Source organism: Ostrea edulis, chromosome 7 (genome assembly GCF_947568905.1).
Source record: "Ostrea edulis chromosome 7, xbOstEdul1.1, whole genome shotgun sequence".
Taxonomy (NCBI): Eukaryota; Metazoa; Mollusca; class Bivalvia; order Ostreida; family Ostreidae; genus Ostrea; species Ostrea edulis.
The window spans coordinates 54,382,290-54,408,164 of NC_079170.1; the positions used below are offsets into that span (position 1 = coordinate 54,382,290).

The following is a 25,875-nucleotide window of genomic DNA, read 5'->3' on the forward strand; positions in this document are numbered from 1 at the left end:
TGAGTGCTGTATCTCACTTGTATCTCAACAACTGATATTCAACTTTTGGTTGACGATTAAAATTACTTCAATTAAACATTCTAAAAAATAAAAATGGAAAAATAAGATTTGAAATTTTCGGCTCAAATCGTGTCCATGTCCCTTTAAGACATATCTTAGGAAAGTTTCGTGAGCATGCCTGTTGCAGCTTCTTAAAGTGAAAAGACCTGTAGTTGTTAGTAGCGAGCTTCTACAGGAAATAAAGGCTAGAACTACCGATAGCTAGTTACTACAGGAAATAAAGGCTAGAACTACCGATAGTAGTTACTACAGGAAATAAAGGCTAGAACTACCGATAGCTAGTTACTATAGGAAATAAAGGCTAGAACTACCGATAGCTAGTTACTACAGGAAATAAAGGCTAGAACTAGAGATAGCCAGTTACTACAGGAAATAAAGGCTAGTACTACCGATAGCTAGCTACTACAGGAAATAAAGGCTAGAACTACCGATAGCTAGCTTCTACAGGAAATAAAGGCTAGTACTACCGATAGATAACTACTATAGGAAATAAAGGCTAGAACTACCAATCCTTATTAATATTAGGAATTATTAATCCTTATTAATATTAGGAAATATCAATCGTTATTAATAGGAAATATCAATCGTTATTGATTTTAGGAATTTGCAATCCTTATTAATATTAGGAATTATTAATCGTTATTAATATTAGGAATTATCAATCGTTATTAATATTAGAATTATCAATCTTTATTAATATTAGAATTATCAATCGTTATTAATATTAGGAAATATCAATCTTTATTAATATTAGGAAATATCAATCCTTTGGAAGGTGTAAGGATGCTAACTTAAACAAACCACAGGCACGTAATAACGCAGAGGAAAATTTATTTGGTCTATCAGCAGAATATTTTGTGATTACATAAAAACAACAATGATATTGTAACAATACAAATAAAAACTTATACAATACAAATCGAAGATGTACAATACAATCGTTGCTTTTTTTTTTTTTTTTTTCTTTACAAAAAAATGAAAACTTGTACAATACAAATGAAAACTTATACTATACAAAGGGAAAAAAAAACAAAGGGAGAAGATCAAATATTGCAACGTGCCATAGAAACGGAATAATACTGGGAACCTATTAATAACAATAAAGAAGAAAATTATATCTTCCGAGGCAAATCAAAACAAGTCCCGAACATGTATAAAATTGTATTTTCAACTACGCTGGGTGTTGTTTTTTTTTTAATTGCTAACAAACTCCATCTTTTTAAGCTTTTTAAAGTGAATAGAACATTTATAGATGTTTTCTGGTTAATAAAAGCGTTTAAATGATAACCATTGCTTAAAAAACATTTTATAGAAAACAACACATAAAATATTTAATACATTGATTGATTGATTGATTACGCCGGTTTTTTTGGCAATATTTTAGCCATTTTAATACAATGCCATTTCAAAACATGAGTATAACTCGTAAATTTTCTTTCAGAAAAGTTATTATTCCACTAATTGGGGATCAGCCATTTTGTTCCTCAAGTTTTAGCAACAACACCTGACATCTTGCGATATTTCGTATATCCTCTGTAAAAAGTAAATAACTAAGAAATAGATTTGATTTTTAAATACATGTATATGTCTAATATATATTAATGAGAATATAAACTGGACGGTTTACACCGGCCTACTTCATAAAGCGCGTTAGAAAATGCCGTTAAAACTTCTTTCCTCTATGTAATATTATTTGATATAATTTGTATATTATGATTTCCCGCAAAGTTTAATGATTACGTTCCGTTTCAACCGAAAATACATTAAAAATACAATATCATAAAGATCAAACATGATAAATGCTAGGCTATTCTATACGATTTTGTATCAATATATCGTTGTTTACATATACATCACTCTTACATAACAATATATACAAGTATAACATACATATATAAGATAACTGATAGATTCACAAATTGATGGGACTGTCATAAAGCATACTTTTAACGGGGTAAATCCAGCTTCTTCTTTTTTCACATCCAGCATTACATGTATATTTATGTATAAAAGCACTGAAAAGGCCACCAACACTGTTGGTATTTTCGATGCAACCCGCGTCTTTATCGAGAGACATACATGTATATCACATAAACAAATATCACATACTACATGTGCACACTACGATAAGACATATATTGATATTCTATATTGTTAACAAGAATGATAAACTGATATACCGAATGGAGAACAATGGATGTCTTCGTTGTCAGTGTGCATAGGTGGCAGGGGACAGTTTCTTTGGTTCTGAAACATGTGGGTAGGGGTATACATCAAAGTCAGATTATGACAGACTAATGAAAAATCATATTTCCCTTTTATGTCAATACTTGTATTTCATATTGGTGTAGTTAATAAATTATGACCCTAAATTACATGTAATCTATAAATAATGGAGCTGGTGCACAAAACATGCTCTGAGCAGGTTCCCCTTTCCCTCATTTGGGCTAATCTGAACCATCCCCTACACCATCACAGTACCAAACATGGGGATTTAGACACTGTGCACAATCAAGAACCTATCTACCCTTCTTAAAAATCCACCTTTCATATGGGGCCATCCATCTTCCCTCTCAGCTACAGAACTTTTGCTGGACCATGCTTGTTTTCACCGGAATTTATTAAGCAACTGACCACGTGTCTTAGTTTCGTATTTGCACCCATCTATATGCTAGGAATCATAGGAATCATGGTGACACCTACATGTTGTATATCAACATTTTTATTAAGCACTCAGCTACATTTGACATGCATCCTAAAATTATTGTATACATTTTTACACATGTAATATCACTTCAAATATGGAGTATTTCCATTTTTTTTTAAAAGTGCAAAACTGTCCCCTGCTACCATATAGACGATGGTGTAAAGAATTTGTACCATCACCGGGTCGGGATGAGAATAGAATTTTTTTTTTCCAAAATTATAAAAATTCAACAAAATTAGAGAGAAAACTTCCAAACCAACGTGATTTTCGAATAAAATGATAGAAAGATAATGATTTAAAATGATTAAACCATTGTGGAAAACAGTTGATTTATTGATTGTATATTGTTTAAGAAAAATTCTCACTCATATGGAAAGGTTAAACAGTGCCGACATCGAAAAATGATATGATTAGTGCAAGAACACGATTAAAATATACAATCAATTAATAAACAAATGAATCTCGCACTAAAATAACCAATCCAAAAGATTAGTGGGAGAGAAGGCTAGAAAAAAGATAATGTACTAGTTTTCAAGGTCAATACATCCCCCTTTTTGTCTCAAGGTCAAACAAATTAAAGCCGCAATCCTGAAATTTTAATATCAAAGCATAAAGAGCTATATGAATCCGTACTTATAAATATTTCTAATAATGTTTTAACATAGTTTAGAAGTTCAAAGATGATATACTGGTACATTTTCCTTTATTATCCCTTTTTAAGGTCAAACGAATTAAAGTCGCATCCGAAAATTATAACTCGATTCATTGATTGTCATTAATTGTTCGACATCGGTAATTAAATCACTGTTTGAAATTGACACATTTGTGGACTTCATAGTTTGTGGTTATAATACCAATGTATGGAATAACGGAAACTATATCCGGCATCTAATTATACAAAAATGAAACGAAGTTATTTGGTTCAACAGTCGAGGGGGGGGGGGGGGTATTCGTCACATGAATTTTCCGATCTTACGCTTGACTTTCCATAGATTCTAAAATATAGTAATTGTCCGTTTCCTTATTTGGTATTTCCTTTCCTGGGGAATCGTGTTTTTCCACTTTTTTATTCGTCACTTCCTCTTCGAGCCAATTCTTTGAATGTCTGTACGTCGGTTCATCCATATCGTCACAAGTTTCCTTCTTTTCTTCCTCCTCATTCCTCAACTCGTCTACAAACCAGTCTTCAGGATGTCTGTACGTAGCATCCTCCATATCGTCACAAATTTCCTTCTTTTCTTCCTCCTCATTCCTCAACTCGTCTGCAAACCAGTCTTCAGAATGTCTGTACGTCGGTTCATCCATATCGTCACAAATTTCCTTCTTTTCTTCCTTTTCATTCCTCGCCTCGTCTACAAACCAGTCTTCAGAATGTCTGTACGTAGCATCCTCCATATCATCATTCAGTGCCTCTTTTTTAGTGATCACTTCATCTGTGATCCATTCCTCAGAATGCCTAACAGTCTGTTCACACATATCGTCACTAACGTCCTGTGTTTTGGCGTGTTCATTTCTGACCTCGTCTGTGAACCACTCCTCCGAATCTCTGTAGTCACTGCATTCCATATCCTCTGTAAAGTTTTCATCTGTTTTAAGTTTGCTCTCCTCGCAAACAGTTGAATCCCCTTCTTCTTGTATCGTGGCAACCTCTGTAAAGTTACCATTATTGTCCGTTCCCTTCATGGATTGCACTTTTGACAGTTTGCTGGCAGATAAATACCCCATGCTGTCGGTTTCCGGAGAAATGGTTTTACCCCCAAGGTCACTGGAATTGAGAATTCCGTACTTGGTGGATTCTTCTTGTACAGTTACATCTACAGACTTCCTTGGATCAAAGCTGTAAAATCCATTTAGACCGGTATGACGTTTAGTAGATTTGCTGTAATGATCCGATGTATGTTCATCGGATGACTTTGTGTCCTTTACGTGGCTATGGATTTCACTTTCAAAGTGAGTCTGTAAAGAGAAATGAATCAAGGTCTTTCAAAATGTTGGGAAGAGTGAATTGGTTGATATAGATGGATTTAGTTGAATTATTCTAGCTTTTGATTATAACACTTAGAACAAGAGTACCGGAAACAATACATTATACGCCGGCGTTTTTCTTAAGCCATGAGTTGTAGGATTTTACTTAAAGTAGTATTAGCCATCATTAAGATGCAACAAACGTTGTTTTGCATTGAATAAATAAAAGGCCCTAGCTTAAAAACTGGAGGTATACAGACAAGCTTGAAGTGCACTGTGTGCAAAATATTTCCCTCAAAATTGACTTAAATTGAACATGAAAGAAAATTAGGGATCAAATCATTGCAATATTCACATTTTTTGTTGTTAACAAAGGTCATAGCTTGAAAAGCGTGAGAGGAGTAGATTTCGTCAAAACTGACTGAGTTCAACAACCTGTTATTTCCTCAAAAATTAAAGACAAAAAATCTATGCCACATGCACATCTTCAATACCCATACAAGCACTCTGTAAAGTAAGAAGGTCCTCACTTGAAAACTTTGGGAGGAGTTAGACTGACAAATCATGTACCCTCCATATAACATTAAATTTCAAATAAAGAGCAAAACTCCTGCAAGGGAGGTCAAAATGAATCAAAATTGCAACATAATCTAGAATGATCCACATAGAAGTACACAGTAAGTTTCATATGTAACAGAGAAATGAAATTAGAAACGGACACCGAACGGACGTACAGACATCGCTGTATCATAATACGCCCCGTTTAAAGAGGGCTTCTATAAATTGTAAGGAACGTTTAATGTGACAAATTCAAGCTTACATCGCTTTTATTTCTTAATTTAGCTTGTCCATTATCTTCACTATCGTCGATCTGGTTGTAGATGTCGTCGTCTTTTCTAGGAGTTGGTAGCGGTCTTCTTAAGTTTGGATATTTGCGGCTGCTTACGGATGCCGTTTCTCTTTCCCTGTATTTGTCAAAGAGAAATTTTAAAAGTGAATAAATTCCCTATAAATGAGTGATACTGACCATGATTTAGTAAAACGGTAACACGCCGGTGTCGGTACGAGACAAACTGAGCTTCAGTTATCCTCACACCATGTGTGTCCATCAAAGCAGTACAATATGGTTAAACTTTAAAGATAGTCTACTCAGTTGAACTTTCAGTAGCTATTATTCACGTTTGTATCAAATGAAATAAGAATTCTTACTCTTGCTAAAATAAATAGAGTACTTAAAATAATCTGTAATCACAGGCACCAAACTCATGGCTAAAACTCCCCAAATGTCTTTATGGAGAGTCTGTATACATGCATGTACATATATGGGGTTGACCATAAGTTTGAGGCCTATTTTAGAATAGAAAATTTACATTTGTTTTTGGTGACGCCTGTACATTATGAATACCCCTAATGTCACAAGCAGAACTCCGAATATAAATCCACCAAATGCTGCTCCGATATATCCACCGGGATCTGCAAAACAAAACAAAATACCATGTTTGTACATACAACAATGAGTTTTATGATTCCGAGCTTCTTGATTAGCTGAGATCCGAGCTTCCTAATTAGCTGAGATCAGACAAAGTAGAAAATTTTCATCTCCACGTGTATTCTAGGTAAATAACAACTCAACATTATGACAAACAGGATGATTTCAACTTCTCCATCGTCAACTTCCCATTTTTATGCAGCAATATTTCATTATCACCTGCATATGGTGTTCACATCTCTTAACTGATTCGATACACAAGAGCTCGTTCTGCGTATGGTCAGTTTTTAAATCGAAGCAAGCTACTGACAAACAAGTTGATGGTGCAGGGGTTCCAACAGTCTCGTTTAAAATCAGCATTCCGCAAATTCTACCGTCGTTATAACGATCTAGTTTGCCAAAACAACCTATCATCGGGTCAAATGCTGTCTGACGTGTTTCATGCCGATTGTTAGGCCGTTCCTGGCACACTGATTTTGACTACGAATAACTCCGTTTAGCTGATCAAGATATAGGGCTCACGGCGGGTGTGACCGGTCGACAGGGGATGCTTACTCCTCCTAGGCACCTGATCCCACCTCTGGTATATCCAGGGGTACGTGTTTGCCCAACTCTCTGTTTTGCATTGCTTATAAGAGTTATGAGATTGATCATTGTTTGTTAACTTCGCCTTTCATTTAGAATAAACCGGTAAGCATTTGTCTATAATCAATAAAGTGATTTACTAAGAGGTTTGTATTGAGGTGTATAGAAAATGAATCGGTTAATCTTTTCCCATTAACAAAAATAGCCTACCATTGCTCCAAGCATCGTTACCTAAGCTCTATTGTCTGGCCTCGATGTTTTGAATTACTGGTATTCAATCATAAAACAATTATTGATGAACATTTTCGGTCAATACATTATTTAGCACCTTCGAAGTACAACACTGTACTTTTTTATTAAAATTCTCTGTGATGTCAGTTTAGTGCGAACTTACCGTCCTTGTTTTGACTGTTGTTCGTCTTTGGAGAAGGGATTGGTGTGGTGGTTCCTGGGTCTTGTTGAACCAGCGAACAATTCAATGTTATCATGTACAAATCATCACAGAGCATTTGTTTGGATATTTCAATTTTCGGACATGGTTCAGTTTTAAACGTTGAATAAATACAAACTTGTATTCCATTTCCATTGTCTCTGTTTAGCGAAAGCAAGCAGTGCATTTCAGACTGACAGTAGTCATTTATTTGGTTACCAATTTCCTGGAATAAATAACAATAGAGCATTGCAAAGCACGAAAATGAATCTCCTTACATACATACATGTATACACGATTATGGATTTTGTTATTGTCCAGTTTTTTGTGGGGTTTTTTTTTTTTTTGCAAAGGGGTGTATCTTAATAAAACTGGTAGATTTTATCAACTCGATTGAAAAGACGTCTCCTTGTAATCTAAGAAAACTTTATATAATTATCGAAGCATATACACTTTTTAAAAATTGATAAACTTATTACAATCATGATACATGTATAATATATTATATGTTTCTCATTTACTTAATTTTAGCAATTCTTTTTTTTTAAAGAACTAGATTTCAGAATCTACGTTGTTATAATCCATCACAGAGTCTGAATCGGTTACTGAAAAGGACAAATGTAATCCGATTGCTTGGATCCATGCATAATCATCTCCGGGGATAGATTTGTGAATTTTAGAAACCGGATTAGGTTTTCAAAAATCAATTTATCATCCATTATTCTTAAATGTATTTGTTTCGCTATCGCATATCAAATAAGCACTCGTCAATTCGAGGGCTAACTACAATACTGTAAATAAGTTTACCTTTCAATGATTTAAAGCATTTTATTAGTCCCCTACCGGCAGTGTTTGTCTGCACCGTCTGTCTGTTCGTTGAACTACAACTTAGTTTTCCAGTCTTTTATCATTACGCTTTGATGTACGTTTAGTATACGTTTACAGATTAAGGTATTCCATGTACAATGAAAGGATAATGAACAATTTTGAAGAATTTAGATCAACATAAATGTTTATTGTTAAATAATGATGAAAGTGAAGCAGATGAAATTCACATGACTAGAAGCTGACCTTTTTGCACTTAAGACTTTTTGGAAGAGTTGCCTGCCCTTTGTAAAAATAAGAAAAATCTAATTTTCTGAAAATGTGTGTGGTCAATGATTAATTTTATTTCATATTTTCATTAAGAGAAAGTGTGTGTAACTTTCTACCAAGAGATTTTTGTGAAAATATAATTTCTTTTTAAAATATTGTAATAAAACATGTTTTTCCCATATACTTCAATGTTAAATTCTAGGTGAAATAAATCAAGCAGTAAACAAAATTTTGAAAATTCCTATGGTGGATTATTTCTATTTGATGAACCCTTCAAAATGATACCATGATTACAAAACTTCGACCATCCATTTATTAGATATGAAATATGGTCATTATACATTGAATACCTTAAGTTTAGGTTTCTTCACAGTTGAGTTATTTTTACGAGATTTGCCCGGTGTCGTATAATTTACGTTCCGCCTATTTCGCGTTCCGGCCGTAACCTTAAAATCATAATTTAGGTTCTGGGTTTTTCTGTAATTTTCGTTCCGCCCAAGGTTGCAATCTGTTAACCGCAAACTTTTTTCATTCTACCTCGAACGATAGAAGGTGTCTGATTGCGTTTCCGTTCAGACAGGTAAGGCGAGGATCGTACATGTAGCAATTTTTAAGTCTGAGGATTTGTACAGTTTACACATACACACAGTCCCAAATGGTTTCAAGATCGAAACCTTTGTTTACGACAACCTCTAAATTCTCATAAAATCATTATCTTTTTCGAGGTGGAAATTTATTTGGGCAATAGATATAAATGATATATAAACTAATGATAAAGAAAGAAATTATCCAAAAAAATCACGAATAGTCTTACGAAAACTCAAGCCTAATGAAATGAGGACTTCCAGATTTAATTGCCATAAACTAAGTTTAATTAAACACAATTATTAATTATTTAAAAAATCGTCCTTAACAATAATGCGTATGAAAATCGTTACAAGAATTATGCTATAGAATGATAGAGTTATAGGTCTATAATAAGTTGAACTTTATACATATATCCCCCGCCTATAGCTTGTCTAACAGGTATATTCCCCGCCTATAGCTTATCTAACATGTATATCCCCTGTCTACAGCTTACCTAACATGTATATCCCCCGCCTACATCTTATCTAACATGTATATCCCCTGTCTACATCTTATCTAACATGTATATCCCCCACCTGTAGCTTACCTAACATGTATATCCCCTGTCTACATCTTATCTAACATGTATATCCCCCGCCTATAGCTTATCTAACATGTATATCCCCCGCCTATAGCTTACCTAACATGTATATCCCCCGCCTATAGCTTAACTAACATGTATATCCCCCGCCTATAGCTTACCTAACATGTATATCCCCTGTCTACAGCTTATCTAACATGTATATCCCCCGCCTACAGCTTATCTAACATGTATATCCCCGCCTATAGCTTATCTAACATGTATATCCCCCACCTACAGCTTACTTAACATGTATATCCCCTGTCTACAGCTTATCTAACATGTATATCCCCCGCCTACAGCTTATCTAACATGTATATCCCCTGTCTACAGCTTATCTAACATGTATATCCCCCGCCTACAGCTTATCTAACATGTATATCCCCGCCTACAGCTTATCTAACATGTATATCCCCGCCTATAGCTTGTCTAACATGTATATCCCCCGCCTACAGCTTACTTAACATGTATATCCCCCGCCTATAGCTTATTTAACATGTATATCCCCCGCCTATAGCTTATCTAACATGTATATCCCCCGCCTACAGCTTATCTAACATGTATATCCCCCGCCTACAGCTTACTTAACATGTATATCCCCCGCCTATAGCTTATCTAACATGTATATCCCCCGCCTACAACTTATCGAACATGTATATCCCCCGCCTACAGCTTACCTAACATGTATATCCCCCGCCTATAACTTACTTAACATGTATATCCCCCGCCTACAGCTTACCTCATATGTATATTCCCCGCCTACAGCTTATCTAGCATGTATATCCCCCGCCTATAACTTACTTAACATGTATATCCCCCGCCTACAGCTTACCTCATATGTATATCCCCCGCCTACAGCTTACCTAACGTGTATATCCCCGCCTACAGCTTATATAACATGTATATCCCCCGCATACAGCTTACCTACCATGTATATCCCCTGCCTAAAGCTTATCTAACATGTATATCCCCCGCCTACAGCTTATTTAACATGTATATCCCCCGCCTATAGCTTACCTAACATGTATATCCCCCACCTATAGCTTACCTAACATGTATATCCCCTGTCTACAGCTTATCTAACATGTATATCCCCCGCCTACAGCTTATCTAACATGTATATCCCCGCCTATAGCTTATCTAACATGTATATCCCCCACCTACAGCTTACTTAACATGTATATCCCCTGTCTACAGCTTATCTAACATGTATATCCCCCGCCTACAGCTTATCTAACATGTATATCCCCTGTCTACAGCTTATCTAACATGTATATCCCCCGCCTACAGCTTATCTAACATGTATATCCCCGCCTACAGCTTATCTAACATGTATATCCCCGCCTATAGCTTGTCTAACATGTATATCCCCCGCCTACAGCTTACTTAACATGTATATCCCCCGCCTATAGCTTATTTAACATGTATATCCCCCGCCTATAGCTTATCTAACATGTATATCCCCCGCCTACAGCTTATCTAACATGTATATCCCCCGCCTACAGCTTACTTAACATGTATATCCCCCGCCTATAGCTTATCTAACATGTATATCCCCCGCCTACAACTTATCGAACATGTATATCCCCCGCCTACAGCTTACCTAACATGTATATCCCCCGCCTATAACTTACTTAACATGTATATCCCCCGCCTACAGCTTACCTCATATGTATATTCCCCGCCTACAGCTTATCTAGCATGTATATCCCCCGCCTATAACTTACTTAACATGTATATCCCCCGCCTACAGCTTACCTCATATGTATATCCCCCGCCTACAGCTTACCTAACGTGTATATCCCCGCCTACAGCTTATATAACATGTATATCCCCCGCATACAGCTTACCTACCATGTATATCCCCTGCCTAAAGCTTATCTAACATGTATATCCCCCGCCTACAGCTTATTTAACATGTATATCCCCCGCCTATAGCTTACTTAACATGTATATCCCCCGCCTATAGCTTATCTAACATGTATATCCCCCACCTATAGCTTATCTAACATGTATATCCCCCGCCTATAGCTTACCTAACATGTATATCCCCCGCCTATAGCTTACCTAACATGTATATCCCCTGTCTACAGCTTATCTAACATGTATATCCCCCGCCTACAGCTTATCTAACATGTATATCCCCGCCTATAGCTTATCTAACATGTATATCCCCCACCTACAGCTTACTTAACATGTATATCCCCGCCTATAGCTTGTCTAACATGTATATCCCCCGCCTACAGCTTACTTAACATGTATATCCCCGTCTATAGCTTATTTAACATGTATATCCCCCGCCTATAGCTTATCTAACATGTATATCCCCCGCCTACAGCTTATCTAACATGTATATCCCCCGCCTACAGCTTACTTAACATGTATATCCCCCGCCTATAGCTTATCTAACATGTATATCCCCCGCCTACAGCTTACCTAACATGTATATCCCCCGCCTATAACTTACTTAACATGTATATCCCCCGCCTACAGCTTACCTCATATGTATATTCCCCGCCTACAGCTTACCTAACGTGTATATCCCCGCCTACAGCTTATATAACATGTATATCCCCCGCATACAGCTTACCTACCATGTATATCCCCTGCCTAAAGCTTATCTAACATGTATATCCCCCGCCTACAGCTTATTTAACATGTATATCCCCCGCCTATAGCTTACTTAACATGTATATCTCCGCCTATAGCTTATCTAACATGTATATCCCCCGCCTATAGCTTATCTAACATGTATATTCCTTGCCTACAGCTTACCTAACATATATATCCCCCGTCTATAGCTTATCTAACATGTATATCTCCCGCCTACAGCTTACCTCATATGTATATCCCCCGTCTATAGCTTATCTAACATATATATCCCCCGCCTATAGCTTATCTAACATGTATATCCCCCGCCTATAGCTTATATAACATGAATATCCCCCGCCTATAGCTTATCTAACATGTATATCCCCCGCCTACAGCTTATCTAACATGTATATCCCCCGCCTATAGCTTATCTAACATGTATATCCCCCGCCTACAGCTTACCTAGTATGAAATAATAGCGATTTGCTGGACTGCATGTCCATGTACGATCGATAACAACTGTTAAGATACTTACACCTATCGTCCTTTGAATGAGAGATATAACCCCCGTAATAAAACAAGAATAAACATCTGTCTTTCTGACAATTTTTGGTATTTGAAAACAAAGAAATAGTCGTTAAAATCCTATTCTAAAGACAAACATCTATTTCTTTAGACTTTTTAAAAAAAATTGTATAACCCGATGAAAAAAAATCCGTTAGAAATGTTCGTAAACATTCCATATTTCAAAAGTTTTAAAGGACTTAAATGTGTGCGCCCGGAACCAAAATTATGGCCAGAACCAAACTTACGTTTTCAGAACGTAAATTATAGCCCGGAACGAAAATTTTAAGTATGTAGCGTTCCGGCCTCAGGACCATAAACTGAGACTTAATTTCGAATCCAACTAACATTTGAAATACTTTTCATAAACAATTAAAATTTTCAGAATATGTTTGCATTTAATCTTTTTATATACCAACTGGACATGATTCAGTAGGGCAATAATTATGATTTAGTTCGACGAAAAATCAAAGCTAGGCATTGCTGACATGACCTGAATTCAATGAATGCGAAGCTACAGAGGTCTGACTGTTGTTATATACTTTTTATCCTTACCTGCAATTTTGTAGAACTACATGCATTTTGGAAGACATTTCTGTATTGTGTGATCAATTGTTCAATCGCACACCTTGCTGTAATGGACCCAAGGTTTTTCAGAAATTCTGTTCCAAATTTCTGAAGTCTGCAAAAAGTTTGAAATATTAGTACACTTATAAATGTACATTTACGTACAATCATGCATATTCTAAATGTACACACCGGCCGCGGTAGATCAGTAATAGAGCGCAGCCCTCGCTTCGTAACCGGGAGGTCGTGAGTTCGACCCCCCCCCCCCCCCCCCCCCACTCGTGCTATGGTCGCGTCAAACCTAAGACATTAACATAGGTAGTGATTGCTCCTTCGCCAAACGGTGGTATTTAGAGGTGAAAATCACGGGTCATTCGGATATGACCTTAAAAACAGAGGTTCCGTGTCGCGCCAGGCGTTGGCACGATATTTAAGGAACCATCACTGCTACAGCCCTGAGCGCTAAGCATAAGTCTAAATTTGTGGTACTTCTAAAGATGGTGACGTCTCAATATGAGTGAAAAATTCTCGACGGGGCGCAAAACAAACAATCAGTACAAATGTACACTGTACTTTTTTTCTTGTTAGATGTTAGTGACGTATAAATTAAGGGGATGTGAAGTGTAAATATTCAAAAATCTTTTGACACACCTGTCTGTTTAACTTACAGTTCGTCGATGATTTTCGAGTTCTCCGGAAATATGTATGTCTCGGTGGATGTTGATTTATCCGATGTGGCGGCGGGGATACTCGGAGGTGTGATAGAAGAGTGGGTCTGCGTCGCACCTGTCATCTCCCCGTGTACAGAGGAACTGTTATTGTCTTGTCCGTGACATAGGGGTAAAAACAGCAATACCACGACAATACCAATCGACTTCATTCTCAATCGGCGTAAACTGCAAAAGTCCAATAATTGTTAACGCTGTCACTACACAAACTACATGTAAATAGAATGTTTTAATGTCATATGGGTGCATTCTCCATTAAAGTGTTAAATTGCATATTTTACGTGTCCGCGGCCCTCAAAAATACATTTAATGCTTTAGCTGATAAAATTGTATATTTTACACATGTATTCAGTATGTATTAAAATCCTAATATGATTCTAGTAACATAATTATGCATTGCTCCGAGTACTGCATTCATAAGATGTGAAAATTAAGCAAAATCACCGTGTCCGTTTTACATTGATAATTATTACAATTGGGGTAATTTTGATAATTTTTATACTTTTGGGTCCTTTCTTGTTATTTGAAGGTAACAAAACTAATGTCTAGCAAGTAACTTTGAATTTTTCAAAGAAATTATATTTTAACGAAAAAAAATGTTCTGAAACTGGTGTCCGTTGGATTGCGAACAGATACGTTACCGATTTTTAAACCTCTAGAAAAAAAATCTGATAGCATTCTTTTCAATTTTTCTTATCTATGTAAATAGCATATTTATTAGATATAAGAATAAGCTTAAACTTTTTGCAAAATGAAAAAGGGATATGATAAATAATCCAGATTAAAGACTAAAAATCAGCATTTGGACGCGCGGTTTGCAACAGATACGTTACCGCCTATCCAGCTTCAGAAGAAGGGTACAACAAAATTGATTACATGAAGTTGTTTGATTATGCAGGTATATGTATTTTACATTGACTCTATTTTATATGATGGATAATGAATGATTTTTTAAAGGAAAACATGATTAATCAACAGATACGTTACAAACAGATACGTTACCATCGTTCTTTTCATGGCTGTAATACGGATATTTAGAGTTCGTTTTCATTCTGAACTTCAACTTAGTTACAATATGCTGTATCCGGTTCAACAAATGATGTAAACATGTTTTTTAAACTTTGTAACTCAGCAGATGGGCAGATGGTAAATATAGAATTTTTTCATGAATTTTCTGAAAATTCATCTTTGCAAAAGCAATGAATATGACAAATTTTGCTTTTTATCTTTATTATGAATATTGTTATAAAGAATTAAGATGGCAGACTGTCATTTGGTACATTGCAAGCATCTATTATTGATGGTATCGTATCTGTTCGTAGTGGTAACGTATCTGTTTAGATATTTAAATTTAGATTCCCGTTGGATTTAGTGCTATTATTATCAAACACTTGGTTAATTTCTCAACATTATTTGTTGTTTTTAATAATTACTATTCATTTCTAACGCATAGAGAGAAAAATACGCTTGAAATTGAATGATTCACTCGAACTTTACAGAATTGTAAGAAATGGGAAAAACGCAGGCAGAAATCCAGAAGGCTTACCTGAAAAGAAAGAAGCTTAATACGATCCATCATTTCTTGAGAATGAAAGGAAAAGGGGCAGGGAAAGTAGGGTTCCTGCTCAACTTTTGACGGAGCGGAAATTGATAGCTCGTTGGGGGAAAATAAACCCAAAATGTACTGTAGAAATAGACAGAAAAACATAATATTCATAATTGATGCGATACTGACTTTTCTCCTATTTATTCGTTAATTTTTATTTGTGTTCAGGTTCATGTTATTATTCATGATTGAAAATATGTGAATAAACTCTCATTTCAATGGTTGTACATCTTCTGTCATTTATTTAACGTTAGATGGGAGATATCGTTCAAATAAGTTTATTATACTTTCATGTAAAATACTCGAATCTGATTGGTCGAGAAGCATTTGAAAAAACATATTGTTACCCTCTGAGAACAGAAAACACGCCCTCCAGGGTGATAGTATCTAGCAACGGGTAACAGTACTTGACAACGGGTGATATTATAAAAAATTATCACATGCGTCAAATTTATGCGCGTACGGTTCGCCGTAGATTGTTAGACGACGTCGTTTGAGCGTTTGTAATAAACACGAATACCCGCAGCGATATACGAAAAATCGCATAACAGTGATTGATCAAATGTCAACAGACGTAAGTCTTTCTGCTTTGTTGTTTATATAACATTCAGTATGATAAAACAAATATTGCATGTAGTTGAGGGTAACATTGAAAATTTTCACCCCTCGAAAAACCATTGTCAACCTCGGCTACGCCTCGGTTGACAATGGTTTTCTCAGGGTGAAAATTTTCAATGTTACCCTCAACTACATGCAATATTTATATAAGATTACTTTTTAGAATCAAGATACAGTGTACGCTATATTTGATATCGAAATAAATGAGTGGAAAAAAGAAAATAAAAGCAAATTCAAACTTTGCTCATCAATTTCTGTAAGAAATAATGCATTGTTTGAATTTAAAGTACACAAGATCTCCTTCCTTTTATTTTATATCCTTCTGAAACAGATACGTTACTGTTACACACTTATATATAATGGGTATTTGAGAAGTTAGTGGCCAAATATCTTTCCCATTCAAATGTTATACTGACAGTGTACTATCTACGTCATGATTTGAAATACATTTTAGGTTTCTGGAGGTCACTTATTTTGAACTATCGTAATTGGAACATGATGCATCAAGAAAAAATAGCTTGCCAATTTTCTCTTCATATTTGATATTTGTATTTTCAGGTGAAATATAATGCTTAGGAATTGACATGCATATGTAAGCAAATCTATGTTCATACACATACTTGAAAAATTAATAACTTTTCCGTTGGGCTTAATAGATATTGAATGTCTGGACAGATTAAAACCTTACCCCCATCACGTTTCTGTTGTTTGTATTGTCTGGACTTGGTTATTTGACATAATTTATCTTGGCAAAGAGTAACAGTAAAAATTTCCCATTCATACCGAAATGATCTCAAGATATTCATTTTTTGAAAAAATTATGAAAGAACGCTGTAACCAAAACTTTATTTTTTATTATTTTCAGAATGGAATTTTACACTTTAGTGGAGAATGCACCGCGGACGTACTCTCAGCACTACCAAAGAAAAGAATAAGAAAATAAGTCTCTTATACTAAAGAACAATATTGACCTTGAGTATCGCCATTAACTTTTTTAGAAATGCAACCTGTATCTTTTTCAGGGTTTTTCCCCCACTGGGGTACATTATACATCCTATACGCCTTCACTGTTAGGTGACCACGCCACTGACATTGGTTTCCGGGAGAGAAAAAATGACTCTGAGATTATCTCTCTTTTTGTTCATCTGTCTCTCTGTCTGTCCTCAAATTTCGTCTTGGTCGTAATATTTAACTATGCTAAATAAAGAATTCATAGTTTACACTTGATGAAGAGAAAGACTAAGGTCATAGGTGAATGAAGGGGGCCATTCATTAATGACAAGGTCACAGCTAGCCGTGTATGAAGGGGGTCATTCATTAATGACAAGGTCATAGCTATCTGAGTGGTGATTGAAGGGGGTCATTCATTAATGACAAGGTCACAGCTAGCGGTGTATGAAGGGGGTCATTCATTAATGACAAGGTCATAGATATCTGAGCGGTGAATGAAGGAGTCATTCGTTAATGACAACGTCATAGCTATCTGAGTGGTGATTGAAGGGGTCATTCATTAATGACAAGGTCATAGCTATCTGAGCGGTGAATGAAGGGTGTCATTCATTAATGACAAGGTCAACATTTGCCACATTTGGATGTGAACATAATGAGGGAATGATTTAGGGCATATTCTTTCACACAAAAAACTTTTTACTTGGTGTTGGGGGGAGGCGGTTCGGTGTCACACCATGTATAGTAATCTAGTTTGTGGGTTCTTCTCTTTCGAAAACCAGCAATATGTAACATAAATCAATATAAAATAGTCATCAATGGTCAATGAAATCTTACACGGTTCTACATGTAATTGTATAATGCAGACAATGTAACATTCCAATTCACTTTCTGTGGAAACAATCACTCTAATAATCATAACATAAAGCATGCCTTTAGATACTCATGACTGTACAAGCATATCGCATGATTTCTGTGGAAACGAGGGGGTTATTTGGGAAAGACCAAATATAAATGATCCCCTCGTTTCCACAGAAATTAATCGCATGATGAAATGAGGAATATAAAGCTTATTTCACCCAAGAAAAGAATCCTATTCTCGGAGAGCAGCAGTCGAGGAATATTGCTTTTGTGCGAGTGGATAAAGCTCCTTGTGGTGCTCTCCTTTGAAGACTGCTGTGCATGAAATCTTAATACTGTTATGGAGGTGGATTAGGCTATTCGCTATCGTACAATTTCAGTAAGTTATTGATGTTCCATATACTCGATACCACATACGTAAACTATAGGCACCTTCAAGTGTCAAACAATGTTTGTTAAGTTGATTTGAGGAGATTTCTCGCAATACACTGGTGCACCCAGACTTCTGATCAGGTATTTCTACTTTCAGTTTCTTGGAATAGCATGCATAAAAGCAATATTCCACATCATCTAATTTTCGATCACGCTCCTGTGATTTTGTCTCTGAGCAGCATGTGGGAGGCGGATCTAAAATAGCTGCTACCTTCTTTAGATGTTTCTGGAGCACATTTGATTTCTGCAATCCATTGAACCTCAAATCTAATCAAATTCGTGTTTGCTTCATTTGCATATCATGGGACTTTAATTTTTTTTTTAATTCAATTCAGTTTTTTAATGCACCACCGTATAAGCACCACAAGTAGACCCGAAACTTGAATAAAAACCTTTTTAAAAAAAAACATGTACAAAATCTCCTAATTTGGATTTTTTTATGTGTATAATTTTTTTTACTTTCTTCTGGTGGCCATGAACATCGTCACTTCCGGTATCCCGTTTGGGCAGATAACTCGAAGTTCGAAAATCAAATGCAATACTTGGATATTGAAAAACAATTGATCTTTTAGATATTGCGATTTAAATATATGAAACAAATGTGTTAATACAAAAAAAGCTTCAAAATATTTTATTCGATTAATGTAAAAGAAACTTTATAATTACATCTACAAGTATGTATTTAATATATAGAGGGCTCTGTGGTCGTGGTCATTGTAAAGCGTTAATATCTGAAGCCAAATTAAGATTTTCTCTTTGAAGTTGTGTAACTCACCTAAAGTTAGTGTTCTTCATATGACTCTAGCCCCTAACAACAACAGTGACGAGTACAGTCAGAAACACAGAGACAAGAACGGATAGTTTGTAAGTGAAAGGCAAAATATTCACCTGTTCATGTAAACTACAACAATAACAGAAACAGCATTATGTATCAAACACAAGTCTCTTAAGATCAGGCATGTACTTCTCTACAGTAATGAGTGTGTCCTCGACATCAGGTTTTGATGTGTAATGCAATACACTAAGATGTAAAAAAAAAAAAAAAAAATAAATAAATAAATAAAAATAAATAAAAATAAAAAAATAAAATCATAAGTGAACTTTTACTATAAATCTTAATTTATGCTTACATCATACATTTCTGCTAATTTAAGAAACTTTGAAGAATATTTCTTCTGACCCTTTAGCCTTCCTTACACGTCTAATAAGAGTGGTACTTTACTTACTCCAGTCCAGACTGTTTTATTTAGTGATATAGATATCTGATATCCAACATTCTGATTACTTTCGGTATGTGAATTAATTAAGTGTGAAACTGCATAGTTTTCCGAAAGAGCAGACGCTTTCAAATTAAAAAAAAATGTAACACACTGTACTCTTTAAAATATTGATTATTGACGATCTAAACGTATTTGAGAATATGCAGGTGGACTCCGGTTAAGGAATCTCTCGTCACATGATAAGCCTTGATTCAATGGGAAATGTAGGACAGGTCAGAAATAAAGCACTTGGTTAAACACTTACTGCGTACATTATGAATTTGGAAGAAAAAATCAAAATGAGAGATAAAGAACTATAAGATTAATGATTACAAAAGATGAATGTTTAAAGCTGTATAGAAAGATGCTTCATTTAAATTAATAAATTGCTGCGCTCCACAAGCACTAGAGATTACAGGAAAATCTTGGAATATTTTGCATACATCCGGTAATTGATCTGACAGCTGATTTTGCTTTGTTTGTTTGTTGTTTTACATTTGCTTTGTTTGTTTGTTGTTTAACATTTGCTTTGTTTGTTTGTTGTTTAACATTTGCTTTGTTTGTTGTTTTACATTTGCTTTGTTTGTATGGTGTTTAATGTTTGCTTTGATTGTTTGTATGATGTTTTACATTTGCTTTGTTTGTTTGTATGGTGTTTTATATTTGCTTTGTTTGTTTGTATGGTGTTTTATATTTACTTTGTTTGTTTGTATGGTGTTTTACATTTGCTTTGTTTGTTTGTATGGTGTTTAATATTTGCTTTGTTTGTTTGTATGGTGGTTTTACATTTGCTTTGTTTGTTTGTATGGTGTTTAATATTTGCTTTGTTTGTTGTTTTACATTTGCTTTGTTTGTATGGTGTTTAATATTTCTTTTGTTTGTTTGTATGGTGTTTTACATTTGCTTTGTTTGTTTGTGTGGTGTTTTACATTTGCATTGTTTGTTTGTATGATGTTTTACATTTGCTTTGTGTGTTTGTATGGTGTTTTACATTTGCTTTGTTTGTTTGTATGGTGTTTAATATTTGCTTTGTTTGTTTGTATGGTGTTTTACATTTGCTGTTTGTTTGAATGGTGTTTTACATTTTTCGATTGTGTGGAGATGTCGCCACCATCACTTCAGATGGTGAATTGCCACAAATTTTTACTTATGCGTGTGCGTTAAAGATGTTCGCACCGGAAATTTGTGGCAGTGTCAAATTTTTGAGAAGTGTATTTTTGATTTCTACACTTGTACATTGAAAAAGAATTGGGAAATTTGAATTTGAAAGTTTAAAAGGCTATATTAGGAGTAAAGTCAATTTCTAAAATTTTCAATGTCTTGTCTTGTAATTTTAGAATTAATATATGGACTTAAATATTGTGGGGGTTATAGATCAATGTTTTTAATCATTGGCCAAAATACTGACTTTTTATACAAAATGTTGAGTAAATTAATATAGACTTTTTTAAGAATTTGTGTTCTGTTTGAAAAAAATCAAAAAACGAATTTCATGAACTACAACATTTGGACTAGTTCCAAGTCTCAACTACTGGTATCATAAATTACTACACTGAACTACACGTATAGGGGTATAACATAGACAATATATTGGATGAAACTAAAACTGTCAAATCATACAAATTTAGAACTTTTTGATTAATCAATCCTTCCGCCACAAAATATAGTCCCTGCCAAACCCTGCGGGAGATTGGTCAATCCGGGATATTTCAATTAAAGTTTCGGGAGTCATCTGCGAAATCCGTTAGAGTTGACAGGTATGCGATGCAAGAAAATATGAGGTCTCGATCGCGCGCAGATAAAACTGCGGTGGAAATCGAAGGTTTTAGAAGGGGCGTATCACTGAATCTGTTACTCTTTAGTATGTCCCACTCTCTGTTATGTCCCATTTTTTTCAAGAGAGCTAGATCTACAGTTCTTATGTTTTGAATCTATTAGTTAAAAAGCCGTGGTCAAGCTTAAAGGTGGGGATAAACATTAAAGAGAAAGACATCTCTCCATTAACTTTCGATTCCGTTCGGGATAGATGCTGGCAAATTCAGCCATACTACGAGTAATTTCTACCTTGTTTGAAATTAACTTAGTTTCATTTATCGAAAGGTGATATCATTCCGAACATGAGAGCTATTTAAGGCTGGTGGAGTTAGAGAGCGCACACCCATCAACACTATTGTCCAAATCGTGGAGAGAGGGGGTCCTGAATCCGAATGCATTCTCGAATCTGTCTCATCATATTATCAGTATTTCTAGATCCAAGGTGTATGTAGGTAACCCTTCAGACATCATCTCCCACTCCACTTTGTTCTCATTGCAAATGACGCAATCACTCTTTGTCAATTTAAAGACATAATTTATTTTGGATCCATGTGAACAACCGGATCCGTCTCAAAATTCCATACATTGATTCAGGTTAAATTTCAATTCTTATTTATTTATTTATTTCGATCATTGATAATCAATTTCTAACCATCCTCTAAATACAGACAGACAAACTACACACGGACTTTGTGTTCAAAGAAGACATGGCTCAACACATGTACTCTGGTGCTGAGGTTTCGAATGAGACAAAACTGGGGGTGGTGACTACTTTGTTCAGGTCTACCATCCACACATAGACATCAACTAGTAACCTCAAGTACTTAAACATAAACAAATAAATCACTAACCTAGTTTTGAAACCATAATGCCATCCAGGAAGTTATAACAACTTTAATATCCGCAGTTGTTTGGTGCGGTTGACTGAGCTTTAAATGGGGCCATGATAGCAGACCCTGTGCACCGTCGACATATTTGTCTATTTTTAAATCCCACTTTTGTGTTTCAAATCAATTCTGTGCATGGTTAAAGGATCGGGTTTCTTAAAGAATATCATATATATGAAATGCAAACAGGTTTTATGTAGCAACATATTGCACCGTTTTGCAAAATTGAAAACTAAAAAAAAAACCAAAAAACAAAAAAAAAACCTGTGCATCGATCTTCAGTGTTAGAAGTTTGTTGTTTTTTAAATTAATATCATTGTTATCATCATTATTGCATTCTGAAGGTTAGAGATAGGCCAATATTTATCACCGGGGTGGGACCTGTGCAAATAGGCATGGAACGACAAGCTATCAATTATCAATGGAAAATATTTGAAGATATCAGCAATTCAATTATTGTACGCAATAATTGAATTGATGCTCTCTTCACTTGAATTGGTGTCAGAAGTAATTCATTTGATGCAATAATTGGATTGATGGTATCTTCAAATAATTGAATATAGCTTTGTCTTGTATCGGATATAAAATAAATTATTTACGACCAGTCGCGGTAGCTCAGTGGTTATATAGCGTTCGCGTCGTTACCAGAAGTTGTGAGTTTGAGCCCCAGTCGTGCACTGACCGCATCAAACACGTAAACATAGGTAGTGATTGCTCCTTCGCAAAATACTCAGCAATCATCGCAGCAGGTGTTGTGACGGCCCTGAGCGCGGGGCATAAGTATACTTCACTTATAATCTCTTTAGAGAAACAGACAGCCATAGCTTACATCCATGGATGTAGGCTATGCCTGTCCACTTCTCTAAAGAGAATACTTTACCTACAGCCAGTTATTTCTTACATTATCACCAGTGTGAGATCGACTTTACCCATGTGAGACAGCCATGTGAGATTTTTCTGTCTCACACTGCTGCGACGTCATTTGATTGTGACGTCATATATTTTCTATGATTTATGTTACACAGTGAAGTAAAATATTTTGTATTGTTTTCTTTATAAATACTAGGGGTTATACAGCAATAATATAGCTCATATCAACATACTTTTGTACCTGCCAAAAGATAAATGTGTATAATGCATGTTAAAGCACAAACTCTACGATATATACTGTTTGCTTACATTTCTACAAAACCAGGGGAGAAAGGGGGGTAATTGATTGTATATTGTTTAACATCCCTCTCGAGAATATTTCACTCATATGATGGAGACATCACTATTGCTTATGCTTGGCATTTATGGCCTTTGAGCAGGGAGGGATTTTTATCGCGCCACACCTGCTGTGACACGGGGCCTCTGTTTTTGCGGTCTAATCTGAAGGACCACCCTATTACGACAAGCAAGGGGTATATACATGTACGTACTGATGATCTATTCTAACCTGGATCCCCACGGGACGGGGGTAGGGTGTTACATAGATAGATAAGGTGGCTACGAATTGACGGACACAGACGGACAGAGTAATACGCGGTGGAGAAGTAATAACATGTGCCTACATTAAGCATTATGTGAAAATACAGCAATACTCTACAATGTTAAACTATTCATCTTTTGCAATGAATTGAATATTCAATATCTTGGAAACCATTCAGAAAAATAGTCTTTGGTGATCAGGTCTTCTAACAGTCTGTTGGAATTCCCATGGGCACGAATTGTGCTCCTTGATTAGCTGGCCTGGTTTTATATTTTTACGAGGCAAAATTTATTAAAAAGCTTTCACTATGGCGTGTAAAACGTTGCACTATTATACTAATCTTGTTATTCATATTCGAAAACTTGTAATTTATATTCTAAAGCATATCATTCATATAATTTTATCATTCATATTCAAAAACATGTGATTTATATTCTAAAACGTGTTATTCATATTCAAAAACATGTCATTCTTATTCAATAAATTGTTATTCATATTCTAAACTTTTCATTCATATTCAAAAACATGTGATTCATATTCGATAATCTTATCATTCATATTCAAAAACATGTGATTCATATTCGATAATCTTATCATTCATATTCAAAAACATGTGATTCATATTTGATAATCTTATCATTCATATTCAAAAACATATGATTCATATTCGATAATCTTATCATTCATATTCGATAATCATGTCATTTATATTCGATAATTATGTTATTTATATTCGACAATCATGTCATTCATTTTCAATAATTTTGCTATTCATATTCAAAAGCATGTAATTCATATTCGATTAATCATGTCATTCTTATTCGATAGTCATGCCATTCTTATTCGATAATTTTTTTTAATTCTTATTCAGTATAATTTGCATTGTGGGTAATATTATCTGTTTGTAAAGTCTCTGTGAAAACGAAAGTAATTATGGTGTTACCATATCTGGTGGTAAGTGTACATTCTTTATGTTAGTTAGTGTAATACTATGAACATTTAACAAAAGTTTATCAATCAATAGACATTCATTACCTATGAATGTGCTGCGTACACGTGGTCCAGATATGGTAACACCATAATCTACTTTCGTTTTCACATACATGTACCCAATGAGCAGAGACGGCCCTGAGCGCAAAGCATAGGGGTCTAAATTTGGCGTACTTCACTTACAGCTGGTGACGTCTCAATATGAGTGAAAAATTCTCGACGGGAAGTAAAATAAACAAACACACATTTCCGAATATATCGAGTATCACGGTCTGATAAGTACTCGATTTAATAGGGCAGTTGGAACATTTACGTAAGGAGGACTCTCGCTTCAAGTGGGTCCAAGCGAAGTAAATGTTTTCAAGAAAAATATTTATATAATGTTATAAATTTGAGTAAAATGATGTATATTATAATAGATAAAAGTCACGACTGGGGAAAGACTCTGGTTTAATTATTCAGCAAATAATTATTTGTCATAAAAGTGGAAACCACTGTGTGAAAGGTGATCAATCTCATAACTCCTATAAGAAATACGAAATAAAGAGTTGGTTAAACACGGACCCCTGGACATACCAGAGGTAGGATCAGGTGCCTAGGAGGAGTAACGGTAAACATCCCCGGTCGACCGGTCACATACGCCGTGAGCCCTATGTCTTGATCAGAAAAACGGAGTAATCCATGGTTAAAATCACTGTGCCAAGAACGGCATAACAACCGGTATGAAACACATCAGACAGCATTTGACCATATTATAGATTATATTGGCAAACCAGATCATTATAATGACCATAGAATTTGCGAAATGCTGACTTCAAACGAGACTGTTGAAACCCCTGTAACATCAACTTGTTTTTCAGTAACTTCCCTAGATTTTAAATCTGATCATACGTAGAACAAGCTCTTGCGTATCGAATCAGTTGAAAGACACCAACACCATAATATACAGGTGATAATGGAATATTGCAACATAAATATGAGACGTTGGCGATGGAGAAG

The 25,875-nt window shown here is 35.3% G+C and overlaps 1 protein-coding gene across 2 annotated transcripts; it reads right to left on the bottom strand.

The window, feature by feature from the left end:
• Nucleotides 1-874: 874 nt before the first annotated feature.
• LOC125654717 (uncharacterized) lies at nt 875-22,644 on the bottom strand. 2 transcript variants are annotated; one of them, XM_048884757.2, is made up of 7 exons: nt 22,380-22,644; nt 13,930-14,157; nt 13,250-13,376; nt 7,201-7,462; nt 6,103-6,205; nt 5,553-5,697; nt 875-4,723 (listed from the first exon to the last, which is right to left on the bottom strand). In XM_048884757.2, exons 2-7 carry the CDS (start codon nt 14,139-14,141, stop codon nt 3,740-3,742), a joined length of 1,833 nt encoding a protein of 610 aa, XP_048740714.2. In that variant the 5' UTR covers nt 14,142-14,157; nt 22,380-22,644; the 3' UTR covers nt 875-3,739. The 2 variants fall into 2 exon arrangements, with proteins under 2 accessions (XP_048740714.2, XP_048740713.2); XM_048884756.2 differs by lacking the exon at nt 22,380-22,644 and adding an exon at nt 19,230-19,499.
• Between the last annotated feature and the right edge of the window lie 3,231 nt (nt 22,645-25,875).